The following is a 27,275-nucleotide window of genomic DNA, read 5'->3' on the forward strand; positions in this document are numbered from 1 at the left end:
TTCACACAGTAGCATTCTCACCTTTATGTTTGCAAGGCTCGAGGCCACATCACAAAGTATTCTACGATTTCTTCTGCTTGATCACACGAGGGAACTCGCGGGGTGAATGATGCACGAATGCTCTCTTCCTCTGCATGCAATTGATTGTGAGCTAGAACACACTGCCATTCAGAGTACCTTGAGACGAGGTTTTCAGGCCTTTGTCCCTGTTATTATGTTGTTTCCGTGTATAACTTTCTTCGTTGTACCATCATATGAACGTTAGTGATAAGGTACTACCCGCACTACGTGAGTCGTGAGTGTCAGAGATTCCTGAATGTCCTCGCAACAGCGCCGCAGCGCGTGACTGCAGTGTGCCTGACCTGAGTAACACCGTCGTCCTCTCCACATCAGTGATTTGAGCTTTTTGTTATTTTGTGTTCTGCTTGACCATCTCACTTCGCGTGGGCGTAGACGTGAATGTTAATTGAGGTTAGCCAGCCAATGTCGACAGTGCAGGGTATATACGGCAGGCGGCTATACCCGGCGGATAAAATAAGAGGCGCCGCGTTGTGGCCAGCTGTGATCCTCGAATCAAAATAAGCAGGTTCTTGTGGACTGCCATTGCACACCCTATCGATTAACTAGCCAATGGCAAGCCAGTCAGCAAACACCTCATTGGAACAAATTCACATAGTATAATGGGCTACCTCTTTCATCTGAGTCGTTCCCTTGTACCACCATGATTGCGCCGCAGGATGACGAGGAGACACCTCTCCTGCAACGACCAGAGCAGCGAACAACTAAGACACCTCTGCCCTGGGATCGATTTTGGATTATACTGCTCTTGGAGATGCCAAGTTTTCTTTCTTCTCAGACCCTTGCCCCGTTCATTCCCCAGGTGAGTAGATTTCCCTTTGCTAGACTTAGATCTGACCACAACTGGAACTTTGTCAAGCTCATTAGAGACATTGGAGTGACTCACGGAGACGAATCCCAGGTTGGTTACTATGTCGGCATCCTTGTAAGTGTGTCTTCATTGTTCCTACTCCTTCATTCGTTCCTGATATTTTCTCGAGCAATCATCATGCTATGCAGCTCATATGCTGACTATTTTCCATTGGAGTCGACTATCCGACCACATCGGGCGGAAGCCTGTAATGCTGACAGCTTTATTAGCAATCATTGTTTCGATGTTTTCGTTTGGGCTATCGAAGACTTTCCTTGGTCTGCTGGTCAGGTCAGCGTGTTCGGCCGAAAGTAGTTGTCTATCAATACTAATATCCTTGACCAGTCGTGTTTTCTGCGGAGCATTTGATTCGAGCGATGGTGTCCTCGAGACCTTGGTGATGGACACCACTGACGTGACAAATATGCCTGAGGCATACGGTTATATACCAATTCCATGGATGATCGGAAACACAGTTGGGTAGGCATACAGTACATTTTCTCTCGCACTGAGGTTCACGGCATCTGCTAGACCACTCATTGGAGGATCGCTCTCCCGACCAGCAGACAGATTCCCTGACATCTTTGGGCGATCAGAACTCCTGAAAACTTATCCATATCTCCTGCCATGCTCTATTTCAGCATTTTTTATATCGATAGCTTGGCTAATCACGTATTTTTGTCTTAAAGAGGTGAGCGTGATACTGAAAACTCATCTCTGGATCACACTAAGTATGGTCGTCAGAGCGTTTCTACCAGGACACCGCTTTGGGAGCTAATTAAAGGAAGATTCTTCGGACAGTCATACCAAAAGCTTCGCCAGCCATCGAGTAATGTTGATCCTGGAGAAGTCCAATCAAAGCCGCTTCCGCTACATGCCTTGTTAACCTCGAAAGTGTTGAGGGTAACAACGAGTTACGCTACCACAAACCTGCTTTACATAGCGTTTACTTCGGTCCTACCTGTTTTCTATGCGACACCGATTGAACTTGGTGGTCTTTCCCTTGACCCTCCTCGCATAGGCGCTTTGCTTGCGGCACAAGGTGTCACACATGGCATATTTCAGCTACTTTTCAATGCTCGTTTACATGATCGCTTCGGTGCAGGAGCTATCCACATCACCGGCGTTAGCTCCGGCATACCCATTGTCATTTTATTTCCAGTCATCAATGCTCTGGCTCGAGCCTATGGTGTAGGTGTGGCGGTATGGCTGTGTGTTGCTGTCCAGCTTGCGCTGACTACTAGCCTGGTCATGTGCTACCGTATGCCAATCCAGCACTTTCTGCGTTCTGCTAAACTAAAAAGAACTCATAGCCTGCATGTCATTATTCGTCAGAGCAGCTGCTCCTAATCGCGCCTCGTTCGGAGCAACCAATGGAATTGCCCTAGCAGCCGTCACAGTGGCAAGTATCATCGCCCCGGCGTCTGCAGCTTCGGTCTTCTCTTATTCATTGCAGGAAGGGCACGATGCGTGGTCGATATACTACTTCTTGATGACAATTACATTTCTCGCAGTAGGTACTGCTCTATTACTTCCCCGTGATCCTAGTGTGTGGGAAGATTCCCAATGATATTATCGCGAATGACCGCGTGCTATGACAGTGTGGGGGGGAAGAACTGGCAAACTGTCCTGAATCTCCTGGTATTCGCGATGAGTTTGAACAATGGTTTAAAGCATTTGACCTTGTTCAGGATGTGTTCTATGTGGTGTGTTTTCGTTCCCAGTTCCCAGTTCCACTCTGAGAGTGTCTCGTTGTCTGGCATGGGCCGGGCATGTGAAGAGGAAATGATGCAGCAATTCGCTTCCTTCGTTGCATTGCTAGCATGTCGCTGTGTCTGACTTCGCTACGCGATGAAGATGTTTATTGAGCGGTGTGTATCCTGTTCGGACTTGGAACAGAACAGAGCTCTTGGAACCCTGTCAATGATATCTGTGAAGTCGAGGGTGTGAATGGATCTATGGTGTGCAGGATGGCATAATGGGGGGATTTGCGCATGATCTTTGACGCTTCCTGTTTATTTTCCGCTCAGAAGTTCTGCAGTGTCAATGATTATGCTGTAGATTATTGTCCATCTTATCATGCACAAAACAGCATCTGCATGCATGATATGTTGTATGTGAATGAGCTATATTGAAATAAAAGATGGTTCAGGTGTAAAGCGTTGGCTGCGTGCAGCAGAAATTGGGACTCGCACGCAGGTGTATCGAACTAATGATGATTACAACAGCGATTGAGTAGTACAGCTCAGTTGTACGCGAGAGATGTTGTCCCATATGTAAGAGAAATGAAAACTGGCAGGCACCGAACAGTGTGAACGTTCACGTTCAAACTTGAGCAGATGGGAGGCTGGGCGGGTTGCATTGAGTATCGAAAGCATAGGCATAAGCAGACTGATTCGGGAAAAGTGCATGGGGGAAGAATGGAACCTGGATTCCGGAGTGTGCTAGAATTTCAGATCAGACTAGAATTTATACTTTGCAGGTGTACGAAACGACGGTAACCCTGTGGCTAACACCTACATCGCACGACGGTCATAACGCAGTTCAATTTTACCTGAGATGTGTAGCGTATTATATTGTGGAGTGGGAACTCGGCAGCATGTTGTAAGAGATGGAGCAGAGACGTTCCAAAAGGTAGTCGGCCTCCAGAAGGCGCAGTAGTGTAATGGGTTTCACGTTTGCGCCCTAGCACGAGGGGACCACATGAGACGCATACAGGTGGACACCGCTCCAAGGTCATCATAAAATTACATATTGCAGATACTGTGACAGTTCAGCCTAGAAGTTCGAGAGCATCGTTAAATAACTAGAAATAGATATCTGTCTCCAATGAGATGTAGAGCCAGATACATCTATTATAAAGCTCACCTGGGTCATCACGGACGTCATAGTGACAAGGGCGTAAAAACAGGGATCGTAAATGAAGCGGCCGCCATCTAATCCTCACTTTCGACTGCATTCCTTTAAACAACTGACAAGCACGTTCCTGGGAAAGACAGTATTCTGAACAGGTACTATAGAGTTCTCTGGAGACATACCCGAACTGTCCATCGAAATGGTAGAGAATCTCGGTTATAATTTCTATTTGAAGTAGGTGAGTACTCAGTGGCTCCGTACCATGGCATGGAATCGACTGAAAACCTCTTCGGATTTGCAATGTCAACATTGGGCAAATAAGACCATGAGATAGCCTACCGGTACGAAGCTGTAGAGGTGATCTGGGGGAGGCGACACATAAGATTGGCTGTAACTATTGTCCTAAGAAAATTCCCCAAATGTAAGAATGACAAGACTATGCTAAAATAACCTGAAAACTCACCACATTGGCGTACATGTAACTCGACGCAGCGCCGTATGGATGATTGATCATGACGGTCCAGCATGAACGAGTACGAGTATGACGGTATACTATGTGGTCCCTTCTGTTCGCTGCAGCGGGGTCAGAAAACCGCACGCAGGTGAACGTTGAAGGAAGACCGCTCTACACCGAGGCGACCATGTGAAGGATGCAGTGCCGATACGGCCCGACGCGAGATAACTTGGCAGGTTGTGATGGACATAGCCCGAATTCAAGTGAACGGCTGTGAGCCGAAGTCCTGGGTTTAAATTTAGTTACATGATTCTTGAAGATCATGATGAGTCTTTACTTAGACTCAGACTCTTTTGAGAATCGAACTGTGCCCACCCGAATGCACCAGCCATGCCGAGTTTACCTGCCAGCAGTGGCCACTGGGCCAAGGCTAAACTTGGCCAGGCCCTTGCCATGGCATTGCCGTCGCGGAGATGTCCGACTCCCGGACCCGATATCATCATAACCACTACTAGGTCAGAGAAAATTAATATTTTCATAGTACGACTCGTGAATTTATTACTGGTGGGACAGAGCCTAGTTCGCTAAAATAGTTTAGAGTCTCAGCGAAGCTTTGGAACAGTGCTGAGGTGAAAACAAACGCGAGACGCGGTATATGTACAATGTGTTACATAACCATCAGCAGCCAGAGTCGCAAAGTAGGTATGTATATGGTGAAGAAGGTGCCAAGAAGAGAAAGGGAGTAAACACGAACAAATCAAGTTGGTTATACCTTGATCATACAATGTCACCATCCTGCAGTGTATTCTCGTGTTGAGGTGACCTCCTGCTGAAGTGGACCATGCGGACGGTCATCGACTCATCGATGATACCCCGATTAGTAGGGCCCGACCATCAAAAGTCCCTAACCGCAGTGATCCCGGCCTTGTGTGCGTCATTCTCATTGTACTTCCTTTCTTCTGATTCTCTCAGACTGGAGATGCACAGCACATCCGAGTTGCGGTTATAGTTTGCATGGCATTGGTATATATTTATCACGCACAGCCCGAGCGTCACACAATCATGATCATCAGTCACTATGATCACGAGGAGGTACATAAAACAGATCAAAGACTTGGCTGGACATTGTTCACTCAGTGCACAGGCACCGTCTCGATCGTAAATAGCCTCGCTGGTCCATCTCTGACTGCAGATATCACGTTTATTGCATATCCCCAAGTGTCTTGAATTTACGTGCATCTTCACGGGCAGCTTGAAGTGCCACGGCGGCCGATTGGGATTTAACGCTATCGTCCACATGAGACGAGGTGTCCTGAGCATGCACAACTACTGAAGGGGGATCATTATTGTCTCTCACACCGGAAGGGGTGTTTTGAGCCTGCGATGCCACAATTGGAACAGTTCCTTTTTTCACATCAGGAGACGTGCTTTGTTCCCGTACGACCACCGATTTTGGAACAACACACCTTTCACAGCAAAAGATGTGATTTTTGGAACCTGCGTGGGCTGAAGTGTGAGTTTAATCAACTACCTCAATATTTGGAGTCGAAAAAGCGCCTTCATGGTTGACGTTTTTGTCAGGGTTGCGACTGCGGAAACGTTTCAAGCGCCTGTGTATAATTTCAGCGCTTGATTCCAGTACGGCTCAGCATCCTTTTCGACTTACGGAAAATTGGTCAAATACACTATTCTTAAACTTCAGAAACAACGAATGAGTTTTGCCATGGGGTACCTAAAACGGAGCATGCCAAGAGTCAATACATCGAGCGATAAATTTTAGAAACGAGCCACGTACTACCAAGGCTTCACTAGCTGCGATTGCATTGTTGAAGGCTTTTGAAGGAGGATACGAGCTTGAAGGTTTCATAGGAGAAAGGAATTCTTCGCCCATCCGGCGAAGGGGAAGGTTTGTATCAGTCTGAATGAAGTATGAAAGGGTATGATAAGTGTGTGATAGCCTGAGGAGAACGGTTTAACCATGCGTTGGGACGGGTATCACGACGGAATTCTGCGAGTTCCTTCGAGTTCCATATGCATCAGCTGTTTACGTCGGATGGTGAAATATGAAACATTGGTTTGATGGTGGCTTGATGTAAATGATTTGGTCTAAACAAGCGCGCGCTAGTACTCGATGAACTTACGAAGAGCACTCAGCATCCTGGCATTGCAGAAATCCATCATCGATAAATTATCTAGTGCGACTGTATCAGTGGTCCATTGCGGAAGGGCTGAGCTTATGAAGGTGATACTAATGGACCAGCAACACGGTTTGTGAACGGATGAGTCCAAATTCTAAATAACGAGCGCGACGCCAGTGTCGTAAAAATTAGATGTCCGACTCGGAGCGCTCATTCCACGGTGGTGGTTGTCTTTTTCCTATTTGCGCGATGATATTTCCACATTTCAGGCAGAGACTGTATGTTCTTGATTTTTGTTGCAAGTACACTTTCTGAGGTCTCAATTCAAGTCGAACGAGTACCTACATGGATGACAGCGTTATGGTCGACAGACTCTAAACATTGCTCCGTGAGCCGAGGACCGAGTACTGAGGACTGATGAACGAATCCATGTCCACCGGCGAGCTATTGATGAAGGAGATGCGAGCCAGGATGTTGCATGCATAACAGTGTACACCTTTTTTCTGCTGATTCTGCAAGTTTTTGGACCTCATGGCAGAGTCGCCTGCCTCGTTCTTCGTGCCTGCTAGCTAAGCTCCATATTGACCCGGATCTCAGGCGGCATGCTCAATAGTCGATGACCAGTCTTTCAGAAATACCTCGATGAGTACACTTCGGAGAACACGTCATGACTGATCGGCTTTTCTACTAGCACATGTTAATGTACTGGAAGACTGTTCACCTCATCACTGAAAACCGGATAACCCGGTATGACAATATTTACCTTATAAGGTTGGCGAAATCTGTGTTGTCCTTATATGCCCATGTATTGGCCTACTTATCAAGCATCATTTTCCTGATCCGTGAGCTTGTTTGTCATTTCGACACATTAATTTAACAGTATGTCGAATTCTAAGCTGGTGGTATAGTTTTTGCATTCATGCGTAAAAATGGCTTAATACTATATAGCAGTGCAGAATGATAGGAAGACGTCGATGCTGTAGGCATACGCTCAACGTATATGGCGCTGATCTATTCAAAAATTCTAGACACACAAAACTCACACACACCACTGTGAGTTGCACTCGTCCTCCATGGCTTCGCTACATTTGCTTGTCATTGTCATATTTTCTGATTCAACAATTCATCTCAAGACGCAGTCAGTGCCATCCTTCTTCGCTTCTGAGGTCCTAACATCTCTTACTCGACATTGAGCCGACTTTTCGAACAGGCACTGCCGGTCTGTCAAAAGCTCGAAGGGATGTGGTGCTTGGAATGAGCTGTGACATTTTACTGGAGATTGATGGTGTTGAACGCGGCCGAGGGATTGTGGGTACCTTTCTCTAAGCTGCAGAGGTGCGTGTAATATGTATTGTGCATTTTTATGCTGCTAACTACCTCATTTCCATAGGTACCCAAGACTTAAACTTACCTCTCCCTCATCTCCTTCTCGCCCTCCTCCACTCCTCTCATTCTGGCGCCTTCCGGTGTGGTTCGCATATGTTCGAGCCACGTCAGCATTTGCTGACATGCGCTGGGCATGTGCGCTAAGCACTGGCGGTTGTTGGGATCGGGCAGTAGTGAATGGTGGTCTGGATGATCCCTCAATCCCACTTGAAACCTATTCTGCATTTTGGCCTTTCTTCAAAGTCAACATTGGCCATGTGTCCTCGACCGATGCTCGAAACTGCCGTTATCTCTGTTGGTTTTAGCTGTCTGCAACTGACGCCGAAGCTCGCAGCCTTACCCGGCTCCGACCCTGCTCCTTCTCTTTTCCTATTCTGAAATAGTTTGACCACTGGATCTCAAAATGAACGAGGTACAACTCCCTTGGGAAGGGTCAAGACCTCAGTCACCACCGGCCGAGCATATCTTCCGGTCATTGATAAGTAAGGATCCGACTCAGATTTTATTTACAATCCCCACTATCACCTACTCTGCCTTCAATCACTCATTAACGCTACTTCCTGCAAGTTTCTCGACAGGATGCCATCCAGAAAGTCGCACTGTACTACATGGTCTGGCAACAGGATATGTCATGTCGTGGTCTATGTTTCTGTCTAAGGATGACTGGTCTTCGATGATATGGCTGAACTCGATCTCATATTTGGATTTGATCCCTGCGACCAACTTCTATTCCATGGCCAAAAACTCGATCCTATGGCTGAACTCGATCCTGTTACATCCTATGGTACCACGAGTTCGATTATATACCGCCAAACTTGATCCTATACTGGCACCACCGAGCTTGATTGTACACCGGCACCGCCAAACTCAGTCAACCACTTGAGCAGTGCAAATTTTGCATAAGGAAACAATAGTGTCAAGTTGCCGTGACACCTTGCTTTCATTGGACTTCAAGGCACTAACGATATCTGTTGTGGTTCAACCCATGTTATTGTTCCTGCAGACGGTGTTGATGATGAGATTAGGGTAGAGAATTGGCGAGGCATTGATAAACTACATGTATTGTACCGAGTGTCTCTGTATAATCCTATACAACCCAATGTGACTTCCTGGCCAATCAAGTATAAAACCCGCAATACCATGATGCCAATGAAACAATTGTCCATATGATGGTACAGATGGCAAGAATTTCCATCTCTTTTACTTATTGGACAGGAGAGCCTCTGTGCTAGAAATGCTAAATGAGAGACACTTTTTCGAACATGCTTCACCACTTCAGTACAGTTTTAGTACTGTCACGACATGATTCATGCAGCTAATGCTAAATGAAAACCATCTTGATGATTATTGGTCATAGGGGATAGCGTTCTACACATATATATCTTGTTTTCAGCAATTAGCGTGTTTATCAATCCGTTTGAGTTTTTACACAGCCAAATTCATTCAACTAATGCCGGGCACAGGTAATCATGATAAAGATTGGTCGCAAGGGATAACAATATATTTCTATACAAGACTATGGCTTCTGCACTGCCATATTTTATACGATTATACACATTGTTGGGATTATAATGTGTATATAAGGGTTTATCATAGATCTTGGTTTTCAGTGATGCTCCTTCGACCTCACTCGGAGTCACACAAGAACAATATTCTGCAAGTTTTTGGGCCTCATGACAGAGTCGCCTGCCTCGTTCTTCGTGCCTACTAAGCTCCATATTGACTCGGATCTCAGGTGGCATGCTCAATAGTCGATGACCAGTCAATATCAGAACAACTACCTCCATGAGTACACTATGGAGAACACGTCATGACTGATCGGCTTTTCTACTAGCACATGTTAATGTACTGGAAGACTGTTCACCTCCTTCGACCTCACTCGGAGTCACGGTCGAGCTTGAAACGCGGTAATCCATTTCCCCTTCCACATAATATCTTCGTCAACACTCCTCGAAATTCCAGGACTGCTATTACATTTTCTCGGATATCGATGCCCGAGAGACACAATCAGCCAAGGTCCAAGGTCTCCTCTCCCTCCCAAGCACATGATTATATTCCCGAGACAGCGGGTCCATCGGGGTTATGGTAGGCAGCAAGCGGCTGCTTGATTGATGCCTCACCATGCATAGCCGGGGCGGAGGTGTGCAGTGGTAGGCAAATCGGATTGTCTCCTTGAATCTCGAATGTTTTTACGTACTTACTCGGTATTGAATGCTGCTAATCTTTATAGTAGTAATACAACTTTACAATTGCTAGCACTATTGCTGAGCACTGAAGCATCTAGCCAAGACATCAGAACACAACGTTTACATGCCATTTTTGTATTCCTTCCCCCATTTTATGTGGCCTTGTTGCTAATGAGAAACCCTCTTGGCTTCGTGAGTGAATGAGCAATTCCAAGGAATGTTTCAGCAAGTTGAACCTAATTGCACAAGGAAAAATGTCAAGTAGGCTTTACACCTGACATTAGATGAAATTGCTCACCGTATCTAAAGCTTCTGAGTATGTGGATAGAACAGTGGCCGCCACGGGAGCCAAGGGGTCTCGCGGGGCGTTGTTCTGGGCTTCTAGAGCGATCTGGGACATTCTTCTCAATGACGAAGAATGTTTATTTTGGCCAAAAGAAACAGAGTGGAAGGATAATGGTTTTCTAGATTCAAAGTCTGAAAATCAGTGAATCAAGAACGCGATGACAACCACAAACCCAAGACGGATTGCAGAGCGGCACAAATCTTGAATGATTTGGTCCTCGATAGGGCTCTCGCCATCAGACAGGAATATTATTACAGGTGTTCTGTAGTATAATCCCACGTAAACGCTTCGCAGATCAATCAGTAATGAAGATTTACCTCTCTGTGCTCCAGCATTGCTCCATAACTGACTGGGCACGTTGAATGGCAGCAGTGAAATTTGTGCCTGCTGAAGTTTGATAACGTAACACAGCGTCTAGCAAGTTGTCAGGCGAGCTGGAGAAATCGTTGACCACGGCGTCCACAACAGACTGATCAAACAGGATGACACTGTAGGAGTCTCGTCTAGCTGCTTGTGAACCAGCGACTGCTGCAGCTCGGGCAGACCAGAAGCTGTACAAGGACGACAGAACAGCGCCAAACCTATTGTTAGAGCTTCGAATAATTTTGTCCGAGGTGGGTGTATTCCTGAGAGGTTGCCGATCTCTCCGACACATGGAGCGAGATCTATCATTATAATCAACATGCGTTGTAATATTCAACACATGGCATGCAATACCTATCTGCCACAAAGATTCTGGCGTGCATCGATTAACGACATTGCTATGGAACAAAAGAAAAATGACTTACACGTGAAACGCTTGCTGCATCACCACGGGATTCCTGCAGGAGAAATGATGCCCATCATTGGAGATGTATCCGAGGCTTGCTCGGGGGGTGTCTGGATCCATTGGAACGTGAAAGAGAGGCAAAGTACAAAAAGAAGGCTGAGCGGCATTTCCCTCTGCAGCTGTGTGTTCAGGACCTGGTATCAAGATCAGTAACCAACTAAGATCAGTAACTAAGATAACCTTACCACTGCACATGGCGTCACTGAATAGGGAATGTGGTCAGTGCCACGGACAAGACACTGTAAAACTCACCACTTTGCAAAGTTTGCTTGTTCCTCCCGAGAGTACGGATCTTTGAAGCCTGTGGACATGAGACCAGCCAACATAATGACAACATGCCGACTCACCACTCCGTCGCCAGAAGAGATTGTGTGTCAAAAAGTCTTTGGGACGGTCCGGGGCTGGTGACACTCTCTTGGAGATATGCAGAACTTCAGGGTCCCATCTGCACGAGGTAACATCCTGCGATCGACAGTAGTCAATGTGTACGTGTCTGCCCAATGTCTGGCAGACAATGTTGCACATCATCGGTGCACCCTCATCGTTTGAGGAGAAGCGACGGCCTTCAACCTCGAGACTTGTACCATCTGGGCCATCGATTGCCCATTGTGACGAAGACATGGATCCGTGTCTGGTTTCATGTTCTTGTTGCGGGTGACCTGGTGTAATGCTTTGTGAAATGTCACTGCTGAGATACATCAAACAGTACCCACCGAGCGGCAATGTACAATAGTAACCACAATGCTCACACCTTCAAATACGAGAAAAAGTGAGGAATGGTCATGGGGTGAAACGAAGATCCGAACCTTGCTCTGCAAAAATGCACCACTTTTTCGTCCAAACTATGGTTATGCTTACCCTCATGGGCTGCTAGGCCCGGGGGTATCGGTTTGGAACATTTCAGTCGTTTAGCCACTATTCAGAGAATGGTAAATGCCAGCATGGAAGGTAAGCAACTCGCATACAAACCTTGTGAATACTGGGAAGCAGAGTATTCTGTTAGCTGAGAATATACCCAAGACAAACACACCACGCCACCTTCGTGTACTGGAATGTCTCGTGCTTTCCAGTGAACGTCGCCTCGATTGATTGTGGCGCAGTCTCTATTTCGCAGATGCCCTCGGCAGTACACAGCTTGGGACATGGGTGTTCCTCCCTATTGACATGTGATTACAAAGACACATGATATGAATGATCATCGACAAACCCGCAGAGATGAATAGCACCGTCTTGCAAGCCGTGAAGATGGTCTGCACTCGCACAGAGTCTCTTGCAAAGTTGGCAGGGGAAAGAGCAAAGTCGAGCATCACACTGATGTTGGTCATGGTCCACGTCACTGCGGTACAAAACATGTTAAATATAGAGTAAGTGTTCATCGCTGGTGACCTACATTGGAGTGCCACATATACCGCGGCAAGTTGGAGTTGATCCGTCAGCCAACCTAAACTTTGACAGCTCACAGGGCTAGACATATTCTAGCACTTAAAAATGGCCTGTTCAAGGATCAAACATACCTGACCGCAAGCATGGACAGTAGCAGCACACAGATGATCGTCTTCTGCATGCCCGATCACCTAGATAACGGGTTCAGTGGCTTTCTTACCATGAAGATTATATATCTCGCCTTTGTACATTCATTTAGACATCCCTGTCTCCCAAAAAGTTTGCAAGTTTGACCGCAGAGATGCGCATTCACAAGACACCTGGAAAGGGTGATCTAATGTAAGGTCGTGTACGGATATAATCACGAGAAAACTTTCATGTGATTGCCTGGATGTCCCGCTCTGAAAACTTATCAGTCATTTACTAAGAAGGTACAGATATTGACTTACGACATCGTACAAGCCTTGGTCTCTCTAAATAACGCACAGAAATCGCAAGAATGTATGCAAGCATGAGATGTCTGGCAATTATGCTGTCCATCGTGCAATCTGCTTTGAATGCAGAGCAGCTCGCAGCTTGCACATTTCAGCTTGCACAACTGCAAGTTGCTCTTCAAGTCTATTGTTGCACCGCCAAACGTTCTCATGAGGTCGCCAATGCTTGCTTGCCCGCTTGGAAAGCGAGCAACATTCAATGATATCCACTCGCGAACGTGAGCGATGCGCAAATCGATCAGATTGTCGATATGAGCAGTCAAATTTCCAACCCAAACGATGTCTGCCATGTGCTGGCGAGAATCATAATCTTGCCAAGCACGAGACAGGACGTGCAGAGCGGCCTCATGAGAGGACTGCTGCCCCTCCACTAATGAGAATTCGGACGCAGTATCAGGCATGTCAATTGGAACACCATCATCCAGGTTCTGTATAAGTGTCAGGTTAATCGCTATTCAAACCAAAGACAGTAGGAGTGTTTTATACCTTCAAAGGTTCCGGGCAAGGATCAACCTCTTGCAGTCCAAACGCCAGAGCATTGGGTAACATTACTGAAAGAAGTTGTGCTCGATGTGAGGCCATCGATTCTGTGATGCATCATGCGTCAACTGGACTGTTTGATTATTTCTGAGAATACGCACGTGAGAGAGCGCCCCAATCATTTGCCTGCGAATGTTTGAATCAATGCCCTCACAAATGACTGAAATGTACCTTCAGTTTTGCCATCAAGGTCTTCATCACATGAAGGAACTCTCCCGCTGTATTATGAGTAAGTTTCTGTTTCTCCAATTGACGCTTAAGGGCTGGAAACAGCTTGTAAAATTCCTGCGACTCAATCACCGGCCTGTAGAACGATAAAGTTGTTTGTAAAAATACACACAGAAACACGCGCATACCATGGAATTATATTCAACTGCCCAGCGTGGAGGCGAGAAATGAAGTTGGCCTCTTGTTCATCCTGGACAATCTTCTGAAACTTAAGAGCGAACCTAAGTGTGAACTTGAGTATGCGCTCATCAGGGCATGATCATGAACAAACTCTTTAGCTATATCTAATTTGTCTGAATCTACGACGTCCTAAAGTTTCCAAGTTCAGCGATATGAAAAGGGACTGTCAGATGGGGAAAATCACCTTGATGATGATCACCAATGTTGATTGAAACAGATTCGGGTTGGTTGCTGGGTCTAGAACAGTCGCACTCGACTGGAATGACTGAAATAGTCCTGTGATATCCCGGCTTAAGGCGAAGTTATTCCGGAATAGCACCTATGAAACGAGGTCAAGCTCTCATTTACAACATGAAAATGGTGTCAAACCAAATTAGAGATTGCAGTATTGAAAAGGACAAGCAAAGTATCTTCTTGAGCTGAACGTTCAATACTATGGACACCTATTGGGTGAGAATATCAGCACGTTATACCGAGTCGCAATTATGACTATCTCGACATGCCTTCAAAATCCAAAGCAACCACAAGAGCATCTTTGGTCGGAGTCACTGACATCCATACTCCTTCTGTTGTGCGCATCGCTGATCCAGCAAAAGATGTATCCACAAGATGGTTCAAGGAAAAGCTTTTCCCCACTGATTGTTCACCCATAGATGACACGACTTTGACAGGCTTGAAGTTATATTAGAAGTTGATAGGTTTAACACATCGTAGGGCATTCATAACATCCGCACCTTTTTGGCCATGTACGACTGGAACAAAGATTCATACCAACCAAAGGACAGGTGATCGACAATACGGTTGACTTCCGCACCGAGAAGGGATTTCTCCAGCTGAGTAGAATACACCCCGTCCTTTAGCGGGATGAAGCGATTCTCCATTGTCAGGGCAATCTGGATAGGAATGAGGCAGAGGAACTCTGCCAGCCACTCTCCAGCACGAAATTTCGACACGCTCCACTCCGCACCTCCAAGGTGACTATTACGAAAAGCAGAGTGTGTCGTTGAAGAGGCATCAATTCTCTTGAGAAGATTTCCAGTAGGCTTCTTTGACGTCCTTTCGAAGGTTGAGATAAGATCATGAAAGTGCGGTATGAATCTATCATTGTCTTGTTCTGTAACGAACACCAACGTTCGCTGACACCTCTTACTTGAAGAAGTGATTGTTTCCCGCTGGATGGCAGTAAGAACCGGGAAGCGTGTCCATACTTCGGCGTGACAATCAATGAGGCAGCTGTGGGCAGCGAAATTCCCAGATTTTGCATTCTCTCCTCGGGTGCTCCTTTCTTTGAAGGTGAACTCTGTCACTTTCCGGGTGATGTCAAGAGCAATAGATCGACATGATCGTGTGTTAATGTCAAGTGTGACCAAATGCACGATATTCCGGCTAATAAGCGACGTCAGAAGTAGTGGTTGGTCCAATGGAAGATTAGGGATCTCAAGTGGGATGCCATCCGTTGAGCCAAATGTGCTCCAGTGGTAGGCGGTTAGTATCAAGTCAGACCCGTGGACATGAGACGTGAGTAAGCAAGAACCATCCGGAGTCGAGTAGACTGCCGTTGGAATCTGGATGAGATTGAGCGTTGCGGGCCTGTGATATACGAATTAGATATCTTTCACTCTTGTAAGCACAAAGTCTCACCTGAACTGCATGGTCGTCAAGGAGTAAATTCTGGCCTGTGCCAATGTATCAACGAGCAGCAATTCCTCCCCGCCGTATATGAAACATGCATGTTTGATAGAAGTCCCTTCGGGATACCATTGCGTCAAATTGATTGCACTGCCGTTGGCATGGAAACCGACACGGCTATCGTCGTAAACGAAGACGTGTAACAAGAGCTGATGGCAGGTTCGTTAGGCATATCCCAGCAGATTCCTAGTAGAACAAACTTTCTCTGTGGCAACAACGCTGAGCACATGCTTCGACTCATCGAAAGCCAGAACAAATTCGCCAATCTTATTGCTATACAGCTTTTTCCCGCGGCCTCTATGAACCAAGGCGCCCTCAATAGCAGCGAGGTGTTCCAGGTACACCGTCAAGCTTCCAAACCCATCAGTCGTTGCAAGCAAGATCTTCTCGCCTGGAAGTAGTTGCGCTCTCCTGCGATTAACGGAGTTCTGCGTTAGTTACATGTAGGAGTCGAATTGCCTAGAGTACATACACCACTGAATGACCCAAGGGTAGCTTGAATGAGAACGAATCCGTGAACTTGGGTGAAGGAACCACGCTCGAATTTAACTGCAAGGAATGCAAATCCTGCGCTGTCAATTGCATGAGATGAACTGTAAATTTCAGCTTTGGCTGCTCGAAATATTCCCTTGAACCAGTTATTTGCACCGAAGACGGTGCTAGAGACCATAAGCCTCGTCCATTCTCGATGGCATCAATAAAAGAGGTGTGCCTGCCAATTTATGAATGTGGTGAAGTAGAAACGCTGTAAAATTACTTACGAATGAAGATCTATCTGCGAATGGGCATTGAAGAAAGCGATCAACCTCTTTCGTGAATCGGCCTGTTGTTTTTCTTCACTGCTGACCGCTTCTCTACGAAACTGGGCAACACATTTATTGATTTGTATGTGCAGCGCCAAATGAGTCAAAGTTGTTGTTTGCATCATTAGAAGTGATCTGAAGTGCGCCAACGCAGCAGCCCTGGTACCTGTGACGACTTTCTTGAGAACAGGTAACTTCTCGGTGTCATCCAACTCAGCGAGGAATTGAGTGTCACTGATTGCAGATGCAGCAGCTTCTGCTTCGTTGAATGTCTTATCAACGAACTGGGAGTCTTGTCCAGACGAGATGAAGGAATTGAAGCCATCCAAGGCAGTGTTGATCAATCCCTTTGGCTGTTGATGTGGAGAAGCACTTCGTCCCATCATCCTGACAGATTCCCTGACATGTCGCATATCCTCGTGGAGAATGAAATTCAAGAAATCTTCGTCTTCCATCTTGATGTCGGGAAATTGACGAAGTAGGCTTTGAGCGACATAAATTCGTTGCTTGTAGCTCTTGAAATCGCGACTGTTAATTTTCTCGATACACAGCTTTTGCACTGTGTGACGAAGCTCTTCCCCTATTTCTGGATATAGCTCAATGATAGTTGAAAGTTCATCTAGACAATCCGTCACTATGACGCAACTTCACCACGTAGACAGATGAATACCTTGAACCTTGGAGCTATTCTGCACGCTCATCATGGAGTGAGGGGAAGAGCTACTAAGTGAATGAATCAGAAATGGTTGAGGCTGTTCCGAGTGTGACTCGGTAGCGTGTTCGGGTTCTGAACAGAGTGTTTATTATCAAACGAAATGATTGCATAGACGATATACCTTGAGTTGCAGGGCAGTCCTGCTCGTTTTTGGCAGAGTAAGGGAAGAAATCATGGGTGAAAGTACTAAAATGATCGAGTTAGATATGCAAGAGAGTGATATGGAGGGATGCTCACGGAAATTCCTGTATAATGGCGTCAACCAATGCCCAATGGAAAATGGGAGTAAGAAGGGGCGAGTCATCCTCCAACTTCCTCCTCGTTCTGGCCTTTGTCGATGTGTTGGAAGCCAAGACATTCGACGAAATATCGGCTGACTCCTGCTGCCACTGGTTACACAGTTGCGGAAAGCGATCCCGAAGGCCTGCATCCAGTAAAAGATGCAGTGCGTTGACATCCAAATTCTCATTTATCTGCAAACTGTCATTGCACCTGAGGAGGCATTAGTTTTAAATACAGGAACTGGCTACGAAGAGTGACACCCACAGCCAATTGCTTAACTGGAGGCGGGTAATGGACTTGCGCGTCCACTTTTCAGCGATCTTCCTGGCAGGTAGATAACTGCTGGTCATGAACCCTTGAGTAGTCTCGCCGTGCAATAAGTAGGGCATATGCAATCCAACATCCACTGTCATCTCCGGGTGAGCCTGGGGCGTGGTTATGTGACTGGACATAGCCTACGTGTGGCTGTCAGCACTGAACAGTTACAATAGATTGGGCAAACCTTGAAGCCAGGACGCGGCCTTATGGCTTCTTCTTGCTCGTTGGTTTTCGTAACTTCGAATGTGAACATTCTGTCGTACTCGTCTTGGTTTTCGTCCATTTCCATGGTGTCTTCGCCTTCCTGTCCACTCCATACAACGGAACGTGCATGCTCAGGGGAGATGAGTGCCATGACTTGATCACATATTGTCGTAAGGTATCTAATATCCTGTGTCAGAAAATGACAAGTGAAAATCACAGAGGATTAGACACACCGCATAAAAGTGACACGGGTGCGTTTCACGGATGAAGGAGCTGAGTCATCCCAAGTGGCATCCTCGGGCCAGTAGATGACGAACACTTGTTCATCGGAGGTAGCTTCACAATTTGTTCGAACAATGTAAAGTCCAGACCGAAGGCTTGGTTTGGAAACACTGGACTCGCTGTGGTTCGTGACAAGCTGGGCTGCTCTACAAGAAAGGTTTATAAGGATGTCGATTTGCAACTGGAAGCAGTAACTCACACGTGGTCATTGACAACACCAAGAGACGACAAGAGTCGCACTATTTCCTCTTTGCTCCCATAGATGCCAATGGGCTTCACGATCAAGCCATCCAGCGCGCTAAAGTCGACATTTGTCATAGACACATATGCACCGGGACAAATGGCATTGATAAATGTCCGGAGTGAATCCTGCGCAATGATAATTTTGTCCACTAGGAGCAATCAGCAAAGAAAGGCTCGAAAAGGAAAATGGAATCACCTAGCCCGCCACTACCTCGTTCACTGACCAAGTCCAAAACCCGGTACATCGACTTAATTGACTGGACAAGGTCACGATCATCATTTTCCGGAAGGGAATCTTCTGCGTCCGTCTGATAAAGAATGTGAAGATTTCAGCCTACATCATGAGGATCATGAGAAATGTAAACTCACAAAACCTTCTCTATCACCGGATGTTGCAGATAGATACACATCATCATCCGTATCCTTGGGTACGAGGGGCTTGTCTATCCGAACTATGTGATCATCTTTCAATGAGAGTGCTTGTGATGTTGAGCAACCATCTTTGTCCATCTCGTCAAGACAATGCGGATAGGAAAGTGTATCACAGGAAATAGTTTTTGTATTCTGTGCCGAGTAAGATGTGGCGGTAGAGATACCGTGGCGCTGGTTCATAGATCGGTCTAAGCCGGGCGATTCAATCTCTGTATGAGTCCTTTCAAGTGTATTCGTTTGATCTGTAGTCTCATATGCAGCTCGACGTTCCGTGCCTACGGATTGAAGACCAGATCCTTCTTCGGTGATATTGTGAGTCTGCACGACTACCGATTGGAGACCAGTGCCTTCGTCGACACCAGAGGGGGTATGTTGAACCTGCGCGACTATTGGTTGGGAACCAACATCTTCTTCCACACCAGAATGCGCATTCTAAAGTTAGGCAACCACGATAAATCAGAGACAGTACAAAAATTTTGCGAGTTCAAACACTTACCTCGATATGCGGAGATAATGATGCACCTTCAAGTTTGACGTCTTGGGCAGAGTCGTAGCTGCGGGAAAGTCTGAAGAACTTTTGTACTATCTCAGCGCCTGATTGATTCTAGTACAATTCGGCTCCTCGTCGACTTACAGAAAGTCTTCTAGTTACACCTTGCTTGACCTTCTGTAGCAACCGGCGAGTGTTACTACGGGGTGTCAGCTGGAACGTAGTGCCGAGTCGTCAGTCAACACGCCCGCATCAAGCTTCAGTTTCAAAAATGAGCTCCTTACCGAACTTTCACCAACTGCAGTTACATCACTGACAGCGGCTTCCACTAGCAGAATCGGAGGTTGTAGCCTGGAATATCTCCTTCGGGAATTGAATACATCTTCGTTCATCGTGAACTCAGGTAGTTGAAGGCGTCTATCAGGATTCAGTACTAGTACTAGGAGTTACTAAGTGGGAGAAAAATGGCGAAGTTGAGGCTTCTAGAATCTAGATTGATCACAAGCCCGAGTGCTCATGCGCTCATGACGGAATGATCATCTGTAACGGGGTCCTTGTGACGTGCCTTACTCTTTTCTGTTAGCCGTTATGACTCTCATTATTTCTGACCACGACGAGTACCTTCACAGAGGCTTTCGACCGACTTGCGTGTTACCCGTGATTCTCCCTCGCTTCTTACCTATCCGTTTCACCCCGAGGGCCCCAGTTTGTGCTTAGTAGTGTTACAGTAGTGTTTTCTGGAACTCGAATAGCAGGGACTTTGAACCTTCGACCTTCTTTCTGTGTCAGCACACCGTCAACGCCACATGATCTGAGCTATAAATATCTCTTCGGATGGTCTCTTTCGTAAACATGTCAGTGTCTATCACATCGGGGTGAACGATATTTAAAAGAGGTTTATATGTTGTACAAAATGTGAAGACAATATTTAATATTCAAACTAACATAAAGATGAGTGCACGACTTCAAATTTTGGTGGTGTTTTATGTGTGATCCAAAATATCAAATATTCACAACCATATTCCCACAGACAATATGTCAACAAACATAAGAAATATAGTCAGATTTTTCATGTCTGCTTCAACTTAAAGTTCAATTTCCATGTAAAACTTTGGAGAAAACTTGAAGTTTTACAGATGACATGACATTAAAACTCAATTTAAATGTCAAGCTGTGGCAAAACTTCAAGTATGTAAGGATCCAACTTTAAATTGAAGCGGATATGGAAAATCTGATTATATTTCTTATATTTGTTGACATATTGTCTGTGTGAATATGGTTGTGAATATTTGATATTTTGGATGACACACAAAACACCACCAAAATTTGAAGTCGTGCACCCATCTTCATGTTAGTTTAAATATCAAATAGTGTTTTCACATTTTGTACAACATATAAGCCTCTTTTAAATATTGTTCACCCCGATGTGTATATGCTCGATAGTTACTCAGCTAGGGCCAAGCAGTATTTGTCCATGTTGCGCGCATAAATCACTTTGATCTAGAATATATAGTTGTCTGGACGTCCGCTCCCAGAAGCTACAATCGGACACATGACCTGACGTCTTTGCTTTCCTGAGAAACCACGGATAACTTCTCCTCCCCAGTCCGACACGGCTCGCTCCCATCAAGTCGACAAGAGCCATGAGAGAAGGAACTCCTATGCCCTTCCTCCGATTCTGTATTGCATGGCAATTTTAGGGGCGGGATGGTATTGAAAGTGTAAAGTCTTTTCTGCCCCCGAGTCTTCATTCTGAGGATTTGGAGAATCTTCAATGTAACATAAACGTGAGTAAGGGGGATAGGAATATGATGGTTTACTTGGGAGGCTCTAGCCATTTACCTCACATTCGGCCCTGATATTGATCTCTACTTTACCAACGTCCAAGTAGGTGACCTCCTCCCTGACGGGCGCTCATTCCCTATTTCGTGCGCTGAAGTATTATCACTGCTTGTAAATTGTGATATATGGACTTGCAGGGGCTGCATAGGATACTGCTGCACATTGCCCGATTGTCGCGTCTCGACATTTGTCCCTACGTTCGGGAGGTAATTGTGCTGTCTATTGACGGCGATGCGAATGAGCACCATGTAGAAGGCAATCGATATGATCGGCACGGCCTAGTTGATCGACGCTCAGTATGTTTCGATAACAAGCCTTAATTCAAAAGGGATTACCAGGTCCACCATAATAACATCACCGTTGTTCGAGCAGACGTAACAGACCAGTGCAGTGAAAAGTGCCACCGAATATAAAACGGCAGCATCCATGAGCACGTGCATTATTGGCATCATAGTGCTCTTTGGACCAGCGCGATGTCTGGTGATATTACGTTCAATCGTCCATATTCGATAGGCCATTAATCCTGGACACATTCAGAGCCTCTGCATCACGCTCGCAGAAACGAGCTTACCTGAACTCGATGCATTAGCTGCAATAGTCGAGATAAGAAAACCCATGATCCACATTGCAAGATCTTGGGCGAATACGCTAGTACTGGAGCTGGATTGCGAAACACTGTAGACCGCAGTGACGCCAGTGACTGTGAAGCCACATCAGATCACACATCTCCCTTAAGCTGAACATCATTGCGGCCTTACCTGCGACGCTACACCACAGCATGCTTGGTAGGATGATCACCCAAACGGATTGCCAAACAACATAGCAGCGATAAATCTTTTACCAGGCAAGACACTTATATCAGCTCACAAGGTCCTAGACTTGTAGATTAGAGTATGAACTCACCACAACCCCATCAGCAAGTAGAGTTTGCAGGACGTATAATGCATGCTTGATCACATACGTTTCCTCTGAAACGTCCGCAAAGAATGCCCTTGGCCCGCCTGGGTACGTGTCACGATACTTTACCAGTCCATTCTCCACACGAATGATGTTCACGACAATGTGCTTGGTGGATGTCAGCAGGTTCCATGTCAGGCGTAAAAGCAAGGACTCACTACGGTACTCAATAACAATAGCAGGATAGCCACTATGAAGATTGGGCGATTGATGTCTCGCACATGCTGTTTGTAGGTCAAAGACCACATGGTGCCCATAAACATGAGCACTGAAAAGCCTGGAAAGGTGAGTTGACTTTAGCTTGATGGACATAGAGCGAATAAGCCCGATGCCCGATGCTCGCCGTATAAAATGCCTTCTAGCACTGTTGACATTAAAGCGCCGGTATCAAACGGGATATCATTCGAGGTCATGGCGACAACTGGGAGATGTGCAGCGACGTGCAGATCTTCATCAGTTTCGTATGCATATTATATAGAAATGAATTGTGTTATCATATGAGATCACTGATCCATCAGGCGGAGTTCAATGCATAGACCCGGTGAACTTGCTGTGTCTTCTATGGCCTTCACAGATAGGCTGATCTCGGAATCTAGTAACGAATTAGTAGCGAAAGAGTAACTTCCTTTTACTTACTATCTGAGGCTACACAATGTCGGCTGCGGCCGTAATAGGGCGCACCTCTCCTGGCCTAGTGTCCTTCTGCACAAAGTTCAGGGTGATATTTCGGGTCTGCGCGCATCAGGTTTCAGAAGCAAGTCTGAAACAGTGGGGCTGTCTACACTATGATGATCATTTATGCTACACGACTGTCGCGATAAAGCACAGTAGAAGCCTCTGGAACGATAGCAATAATAAGCAGGATGTTAGGCTTCAAATTCCACATGCAAGATCAGATACACGCTATTATCACAGCCAAGCCATTCCATTTACCTCTATGGCTGCCACAGCCACAACCCAAAACAAAACGCACCATCACCAGTCTCGCACCTGTTGGTACCGTGCGCGTCCTCGCATCTATGTCAAAACTACGCTGCACTTGCGTGCAGCCGTGATGTTTCGAGGGGGACTGGATGCCCCCGGCTCCAAGTCCTGCTGGACCCTTGAGCTGGCTTGGACACGAAGATACTTTGGCATCGAATACGTACGTCTTCACATATACTCCTCTTCCGGCGCGTCATATGAGCAAGAATGCTCGTCGACTGAAAGGCTTCAATGACTTTGATCTATTCTTGACCAATAAAGGTACCAGTGGAGCTGAGGGCAACTGAATAACCCCAATCGACCCTCTCCCAAAGTCAGTCATCGATGGTCGCATCGCTCAGTGCCATGCTCGTAAAGTCGCCGATTATGTGCCGATTTGCAAATATGACGCAGAGTCGAAGATCGGGCTTTTAGGCCTTATCACAGAGTGGGTAAGTGCAGTTATAAGGGGCTGGCAATGTCTTAGTCATACTAAGATTCTAAGATGACCGGAAAGATCCCAAGTCATCAGCTATGCATGCGATTTCAGGGAGTATAAGTGTGCACGAATTCTCTCAACTCACACGAAAGCGCAAATGCACACAAGGAAGGCGTATCAGGTACGGAGTTCGAGGGAAATTGTTCAGGGATCATGGCGCTGAAGTTGGAACTGGTGCAAGAAGTTGTTCGATGCTTCAAGACCCAGGCCTGGGGACGAAGAAAAGTATCAACGGGCACACAAACATGGACAGCACTTGCCTACGGGGCGATCGTACTGTATGACGAAAACCAACATGCCATAGTTAAACGCGACGAAAAGTAAAGCGCATCTTCCAAACATCGTAGGTCCTCGAGGATGAGTGGCTTAAAACTCTGCAACGTCCCTTACCACTGATTACAGAGTTCTTGCTATCGATTAACTGGATATTGAGAGTCTGCCTGCTCGCCGTCTTGCGCTCGGACCTGGGTGTTTATTGAACGAAATGACCCCTCTAACCTACATCTCACACCCTCTTGCTCAAATGGTCGATCAGTAATTCAGGACCATCCTGCACGAGTCCACTAGTACCGTTCAAGTTCTCGGTCGATGGCAAATTACAGTGAGCAACCGGATAACCATCCAGGTCAATATGAGACGTGAAAGTGGCTGGCGCTGATATTCGATGTGGTGAATATCGCCCACTCAAGTGTTCAAACTAGCTGAGTCGTTGCATAGAAAGGTGTAGCACCTTTGAGAACTCGACGTTAAGTTCAGCTTGGATTTGACATTACCAAACCCTGCTTGTGTCATGCCAAGACAGAAGAAACGGATAGTAGAAGGCAGGAATACTGCAAAGTGATGTAATTATGCGTGAAGAGGACGCGGACCGTTATCATAGAGCTACTAAAAGGACAGTGTCACGGTGAGGTCCGAGATAGCGAGATATCATACATACCAGTCAACCGTGTATATCATGCATTCGCATGAATAGATACAAGGGATGCATCATGCACCAATATTAATGACAGGAGTAGGGCCTTTGATTCATGGCTGAGGGAGTCGCCGTCGTCGTCGCATGTTAGTAGTAATTGAAATATTGATGTTGGATGGTGGTTGACAACGTTGATGATGTAAGGATTTATGTAAAGCATGCGCAAGTCCAGATAAACGGTCAGCACCAGGCTCCTTCCCAGCCCCACGGTTCGAGTGTGGAGGGGCGATATCTGATGGCATTAATATTGTCGGTACTGTTTCATAAGTCACATGATACAAGAAAAATTCAAACCCAGCACAACCTTATTCCCCCTCACACTCTCACCGGGGGCTGGAAGATAACATTTGTAAACAAAGGTCAGCCACAGTGACGGTGACCGAAACTTCGAAAATATGAGTTTGCACCTAGCGTAGGGTTACAAAATTTCGAATATGATACAGTTGCTGGTAAGATGTAACGAAGGCGGCCCAATTCTCGGTATTCTGGACGGAACTCGCCCCATTCCGTGATACAGTGGGCTTCATCAATGATGATACCTACAAGGTAAGAAGCGAACAATGGGTCCTTCAGAAGCTTTTCAAAATCGCCATTTGGTTTCATGATTTGTTCAGGACTGACTGCAACAGCGCGGTACTTTAAGGCTTTAATTGCCTAATATCATGTGAGTGGTAACATTTCATAGTGTTTCAAAGTAATACGGACCGAGAAGTTTGCAGCGCTAGCAGTTTCTGCATTGATAGCAATGGCCCGGATGCCGGCCTTCGCAAGAGATAATGCATTTTGTTTTCCCAGTAGGTTCAGTGGAGTGACGACGAGCTGGATGCTATTGATGCGAAACAGCAACGGAATCCAGAAGCCAAGGGTCTTACCCATCCCTGCAATGCATAGGACATCCTGGTCGCCTTTGAGGAGAGCATGCTGTCACAACCCCTTAAACGAATTAACGCAGGGCAGAGACTAGGACTCAAACAACAAGATAATCACAAAGAGGATAAGGCAGCAGGTACGTCTTGGATTGCTCACTTGGAGATACAAGAGGTTTGAACTAAAGAACTACTGACTACGACGAGCTACCTATATACACATATTGAAACTGAGATCGAAACTGAGTATGAACTAACTAACCAATCAGAATAATTAAAGGTATCGTATGATTCTATATATAACTATGATGTCATAACATGTGCCGCAGCCGCAGTAAGACTCTGGAACATTCCAAGAGTGTCGCGAGGCATGACGTCAACATCTTCGGCATTGTCCGATTGATCACGTGACTCTGGTAATTCTACAATAGACGCAATAATAGGAACTTCTTCAACAGTAAACATATTCTTAGGAGCAGGCGCTGTGACTGGGCGCTTAAAAGACTTAGAATTAAGGAACGAATAATGGTTTGTATTTGGAACTCGTGACATTACCCCCTCTCTAGGATGAGCGTCATCGCGAATGAAACTTGGATGAATAAACTTCTTGCGCCATTCCAAAAACTCTTGGGTTTCAAACACCGATTTGTTAATTTTGCGGGGATTCAACGCCTTCGGATTTTGCCGGTGAAATTCTTGAACTTTCAACCGTGCATTCTCAAGGTTTTCCTCAGGTTCCCATGTCGCTTCTTCTATCGGATATCCTTCCCACTCTACTAGGTATTGGAGTTTTGATCTGTGCAGTCTCGAGTCTAGGACTTTTCGTACTGTCCATTCGGAATCGCCTTCTGATAAGATCTCTGGCGGCGGACGATGATGTGGAGGTCTTTGGACTAAGGTCGAGGGGAAATGTGGAGTGAGTAATTCTACGTGGAATACTGGATGAATCTGATATTTTGCTGGAAGGTTCAGGCGGTAATTTACATCACCCGTCTTCTCTAGCACTTCAAACGGACCAAGTCGTCGATCGGAGAGTTTCTTATTTGGTCTTTTCTGACGGATATTTTTGGCATTGAGCCAGACCAGATCTCCTTTCTTGAATTGTGGTGCGTCTTTTACTCCTCTATCGTAGAATCTCTTCATCCGCTCATTCGCCATTTGCAGCATACTTTCTGCGTCTTCCTTCGCCTCTTTCATTACATCCACTCGTTCATCAGCTGCAGGTACTTTAGAATTGGAAATTGGTGAAAAAGTAAACTCTGGATCGTATCCGTAGAGTACTTTGAATGGACTATGACCCGTTACAGTGACAGAGTTATTGTGAGCGAATTCTGCTATCGGAAGCCAGTCTACCCAATCATTTTGGCGGTAAGACGTGAACATTCTCAGATATTGCTCTACTTCTTGGTTGATTCTCTCTGTTTGTCCGTCTGTCTGAGGATGATAAGCCGTTGACATGTTCCATTTTATGCCTAGGCGTTTCGACACTTGTCCCATAAACTTGGAAACAAATTGTGTCCCTCTGTCCGATATCACCTGTTTCGGAGTTCCGTGGTGTTTCCATACGTTATCTAAGAAAAGTTTCGCGATTCCTCGAGCGTCAACTTCCTTTTTCGTAGGCATGATGTGCGTTTGTTTCGTGTATCGATCAACGACAACAAAAATAGAGTCGAACCCTTCGCTTTTAGGCAAATCTACTATCAAATCACAAGTGATTGATTGCCAAGGTCCCGCTGGTATTTCATTTGGTTTAAGCGGACCATGTGGTT

At 46.0% G+C, this 27,275-nt stretch overlaps 6 protein-coding genes across 6 annotated transcripts; 2 read left to right on the plus strand and 4 right to left on the minus strand.

Moving 5' to 3' along the window:
• Window positions 1-567: 567 nt before the first annotated feature.
• On the plus strand, window positions 568-2,671 carry F5891DRAFT_1282744 (major facilitator superfamily domain-containing protein). Its single transcript, XM_041370551.1, has 7 exons — window positions 568-880; window positions 938-1,003; window positions 1,059-1,219; window positions 1,274-1,408; window positions 1,460-1,619; window positions 1,673-2,189; window positions 2,242-2,671. Exons 1-7 carry the CDS (start codon window positions 722-724, stop codon window positions 2,496-2,498), a joined length of 1,455 nt encoding a protein of 484 aa, XP_041217654.1. The 5' UTR covers window positions 568-721; the 3' UTR covers window positions 2,499-2,671.
• Window positions 2,672-3,433: 762 nt separating this feature from the next.
• On the minus strand, window positions 3,434-4,684 carry F5891DRAFT_1072710 (uncharacterized protein). The gene is made up of 6 exons (XM_041363317.1): window positions 4,576-4,684; window positions 4,248-4,524; window positions 4,124-4,186; window positions 3,967-4,071; window positions 3,797-3,914; window positions 3,434-3,748 (listed from the first exon to the last, which is right to left on the minus strand). Exons 2-6 carry the CDS (start codon window positions 4,296-4,298, stop codon window positions 3,735-3,737), a joined length of 351 nt encoding a protein of 116 aa, XP_041217655.1. The 5' UTR covers window positions 4,299-4,524; window positions 4,576-4,684; the 3' UTR covers window positions 3,434-3,734.
• A 2,974-nt stretch (window positions 4,685-7,658) lies between these two features.
• F5891DRAFT_1198317 (uncharacterized protein) lies at window positions 7,659-8,067 on the plus strand (the record flags this gene model as incomplete). The annotated part of the gene is made up of 2 exons (XM_041368611.1): window positions 7,659-7,711; window positions 7,767-8,067. 2 exons carry the CDS (start codon window positions 7,659-7,661, stop codon window positions 8,065-8,067), a joined length of 354 nt encoding a protein of 117 aa, XP_041217656.1.
• A 1,837-nt stretch (window positions 8,068-9,904) lies between these two features.
• On the minus strand, window positions 9,905-19,975 carry F5891DRAFT_1282745 (uncharacterized protein). The gene is made up of 44 exons (XM_041370552.1): window positions 19,691-19,975; window positions 19,551-19,619; window positions 19,413-19,490; window positions 18,854-19,348; window positions 18,681-18,792; window positions 18,441-18,633; window positions 18,193-18,387; window positions 17,940-18,138; window positions 17,702-17,892; window positions 17,393-17,647; window positions 17,277-17,341; window positions 17,111-17,227; window positions 16,399-17,059; window positions 16,110-16,349; window positions 15,838-16,048; window positions 15,590-15,786; window positions 14,683-15,538; window positions 14,452-14,620; window positions 14,318-14,391; window positions 14,133-14,267; window positions 14,040-14,077; window positions 13,897-13,989; window positions 13,712-13,844; window positions 13,642-13,666; window positions 13,487-13,587; window positions 12,956-13,428; window positions 12,884-12,907; window positions 12,748-12,826; window positions 12,638-12,697; window positions 12,514-12,587; window positions 12,331-12,459; window positions 12,162-12,279; window positions 12,093-12,102; window positions 11,930-12,038; window positions 11,837-11,874; window positions 11,471-11,782; window positions 11,376-11,424; window positions 11,309-11,325; window positions 11,083-11,257; window positions 11,012-11,029; window positions 10,612-10,959; window positions 10,467-10,556; window positions 10,247-10,412; window positions 9,905-10,184 (listed from the first exon to the last, which is right to left on the minus strand). The coding sequence occupies exons 1-44, from the start codon at window positions 19,796-19,798 to the stop codon at window positions 10,101-10,103; spliced, it is 7,383 nt and encodes a 2,460-aa protein (XP_041217657.1). The 5' UTR covers window positions 19,799-19,975; the 3' UTR covers window positions 9,905-10,100.
• Window positions 19,976-21,274: 1,299 nt separating this feature from the next.
• F5891DRAFT_1166727 (uncharacterized protein) lies at window positions 21,275-22,618 on the minus strand (the record flags this gene model as incomplete). Its single annotated transcript, XM_041365441.1, has 7 exons — window positions 21,275-21,526; window positions 21,584-21,771; window positions 21,820-21,948; window positions 22,007-22,082; window positions 22,152-22,313; window positions 22,364-22,482; window positions 22,549-22,618. The coding sequence occupies 7 exons, from the start codon at window positions 22,616-22,618 to the stop codon at window positions 21,275-21,277; spliced, it is 996 nt and encodes a 331-aa protein (XP_041217658.1).
• Window positions 22,619-25,087: 2,469 nt separating this feature from the next.
• On the minus strand, window positions 25,088-25,555 carry F5891DRAFT_900330 (uncharacterized protein; the record flags this gene model as incomplete). The annotated part of the gene is made up of 2 exons (XM_041373453.1): window positions 25,088-25,276; window positions 25,346-25,555. Coding segments are annotated over 2 exons (399 nt in total), but the record flags the coding sequence as incomplete, so codon positions are not given.
• Between the last annotated feature and the right edge of the window lie 1,720 nt (window positions 25,556-27,275).

The sequence above is a fragment of the Suillus fuscotomentosus genome (assembly GCF_016647785.1).
Source record: "Suillus fuscotomentosus strain FC203 chromosome Unknown F5891scaffold_148, whole genome shotgun sequence".
NCBI lineage: Eukaryota > Fungi > Basidiomycota > Agaricomycetes > Boletales > Suillaceae > Suillus > Suillus fuscotomentosus.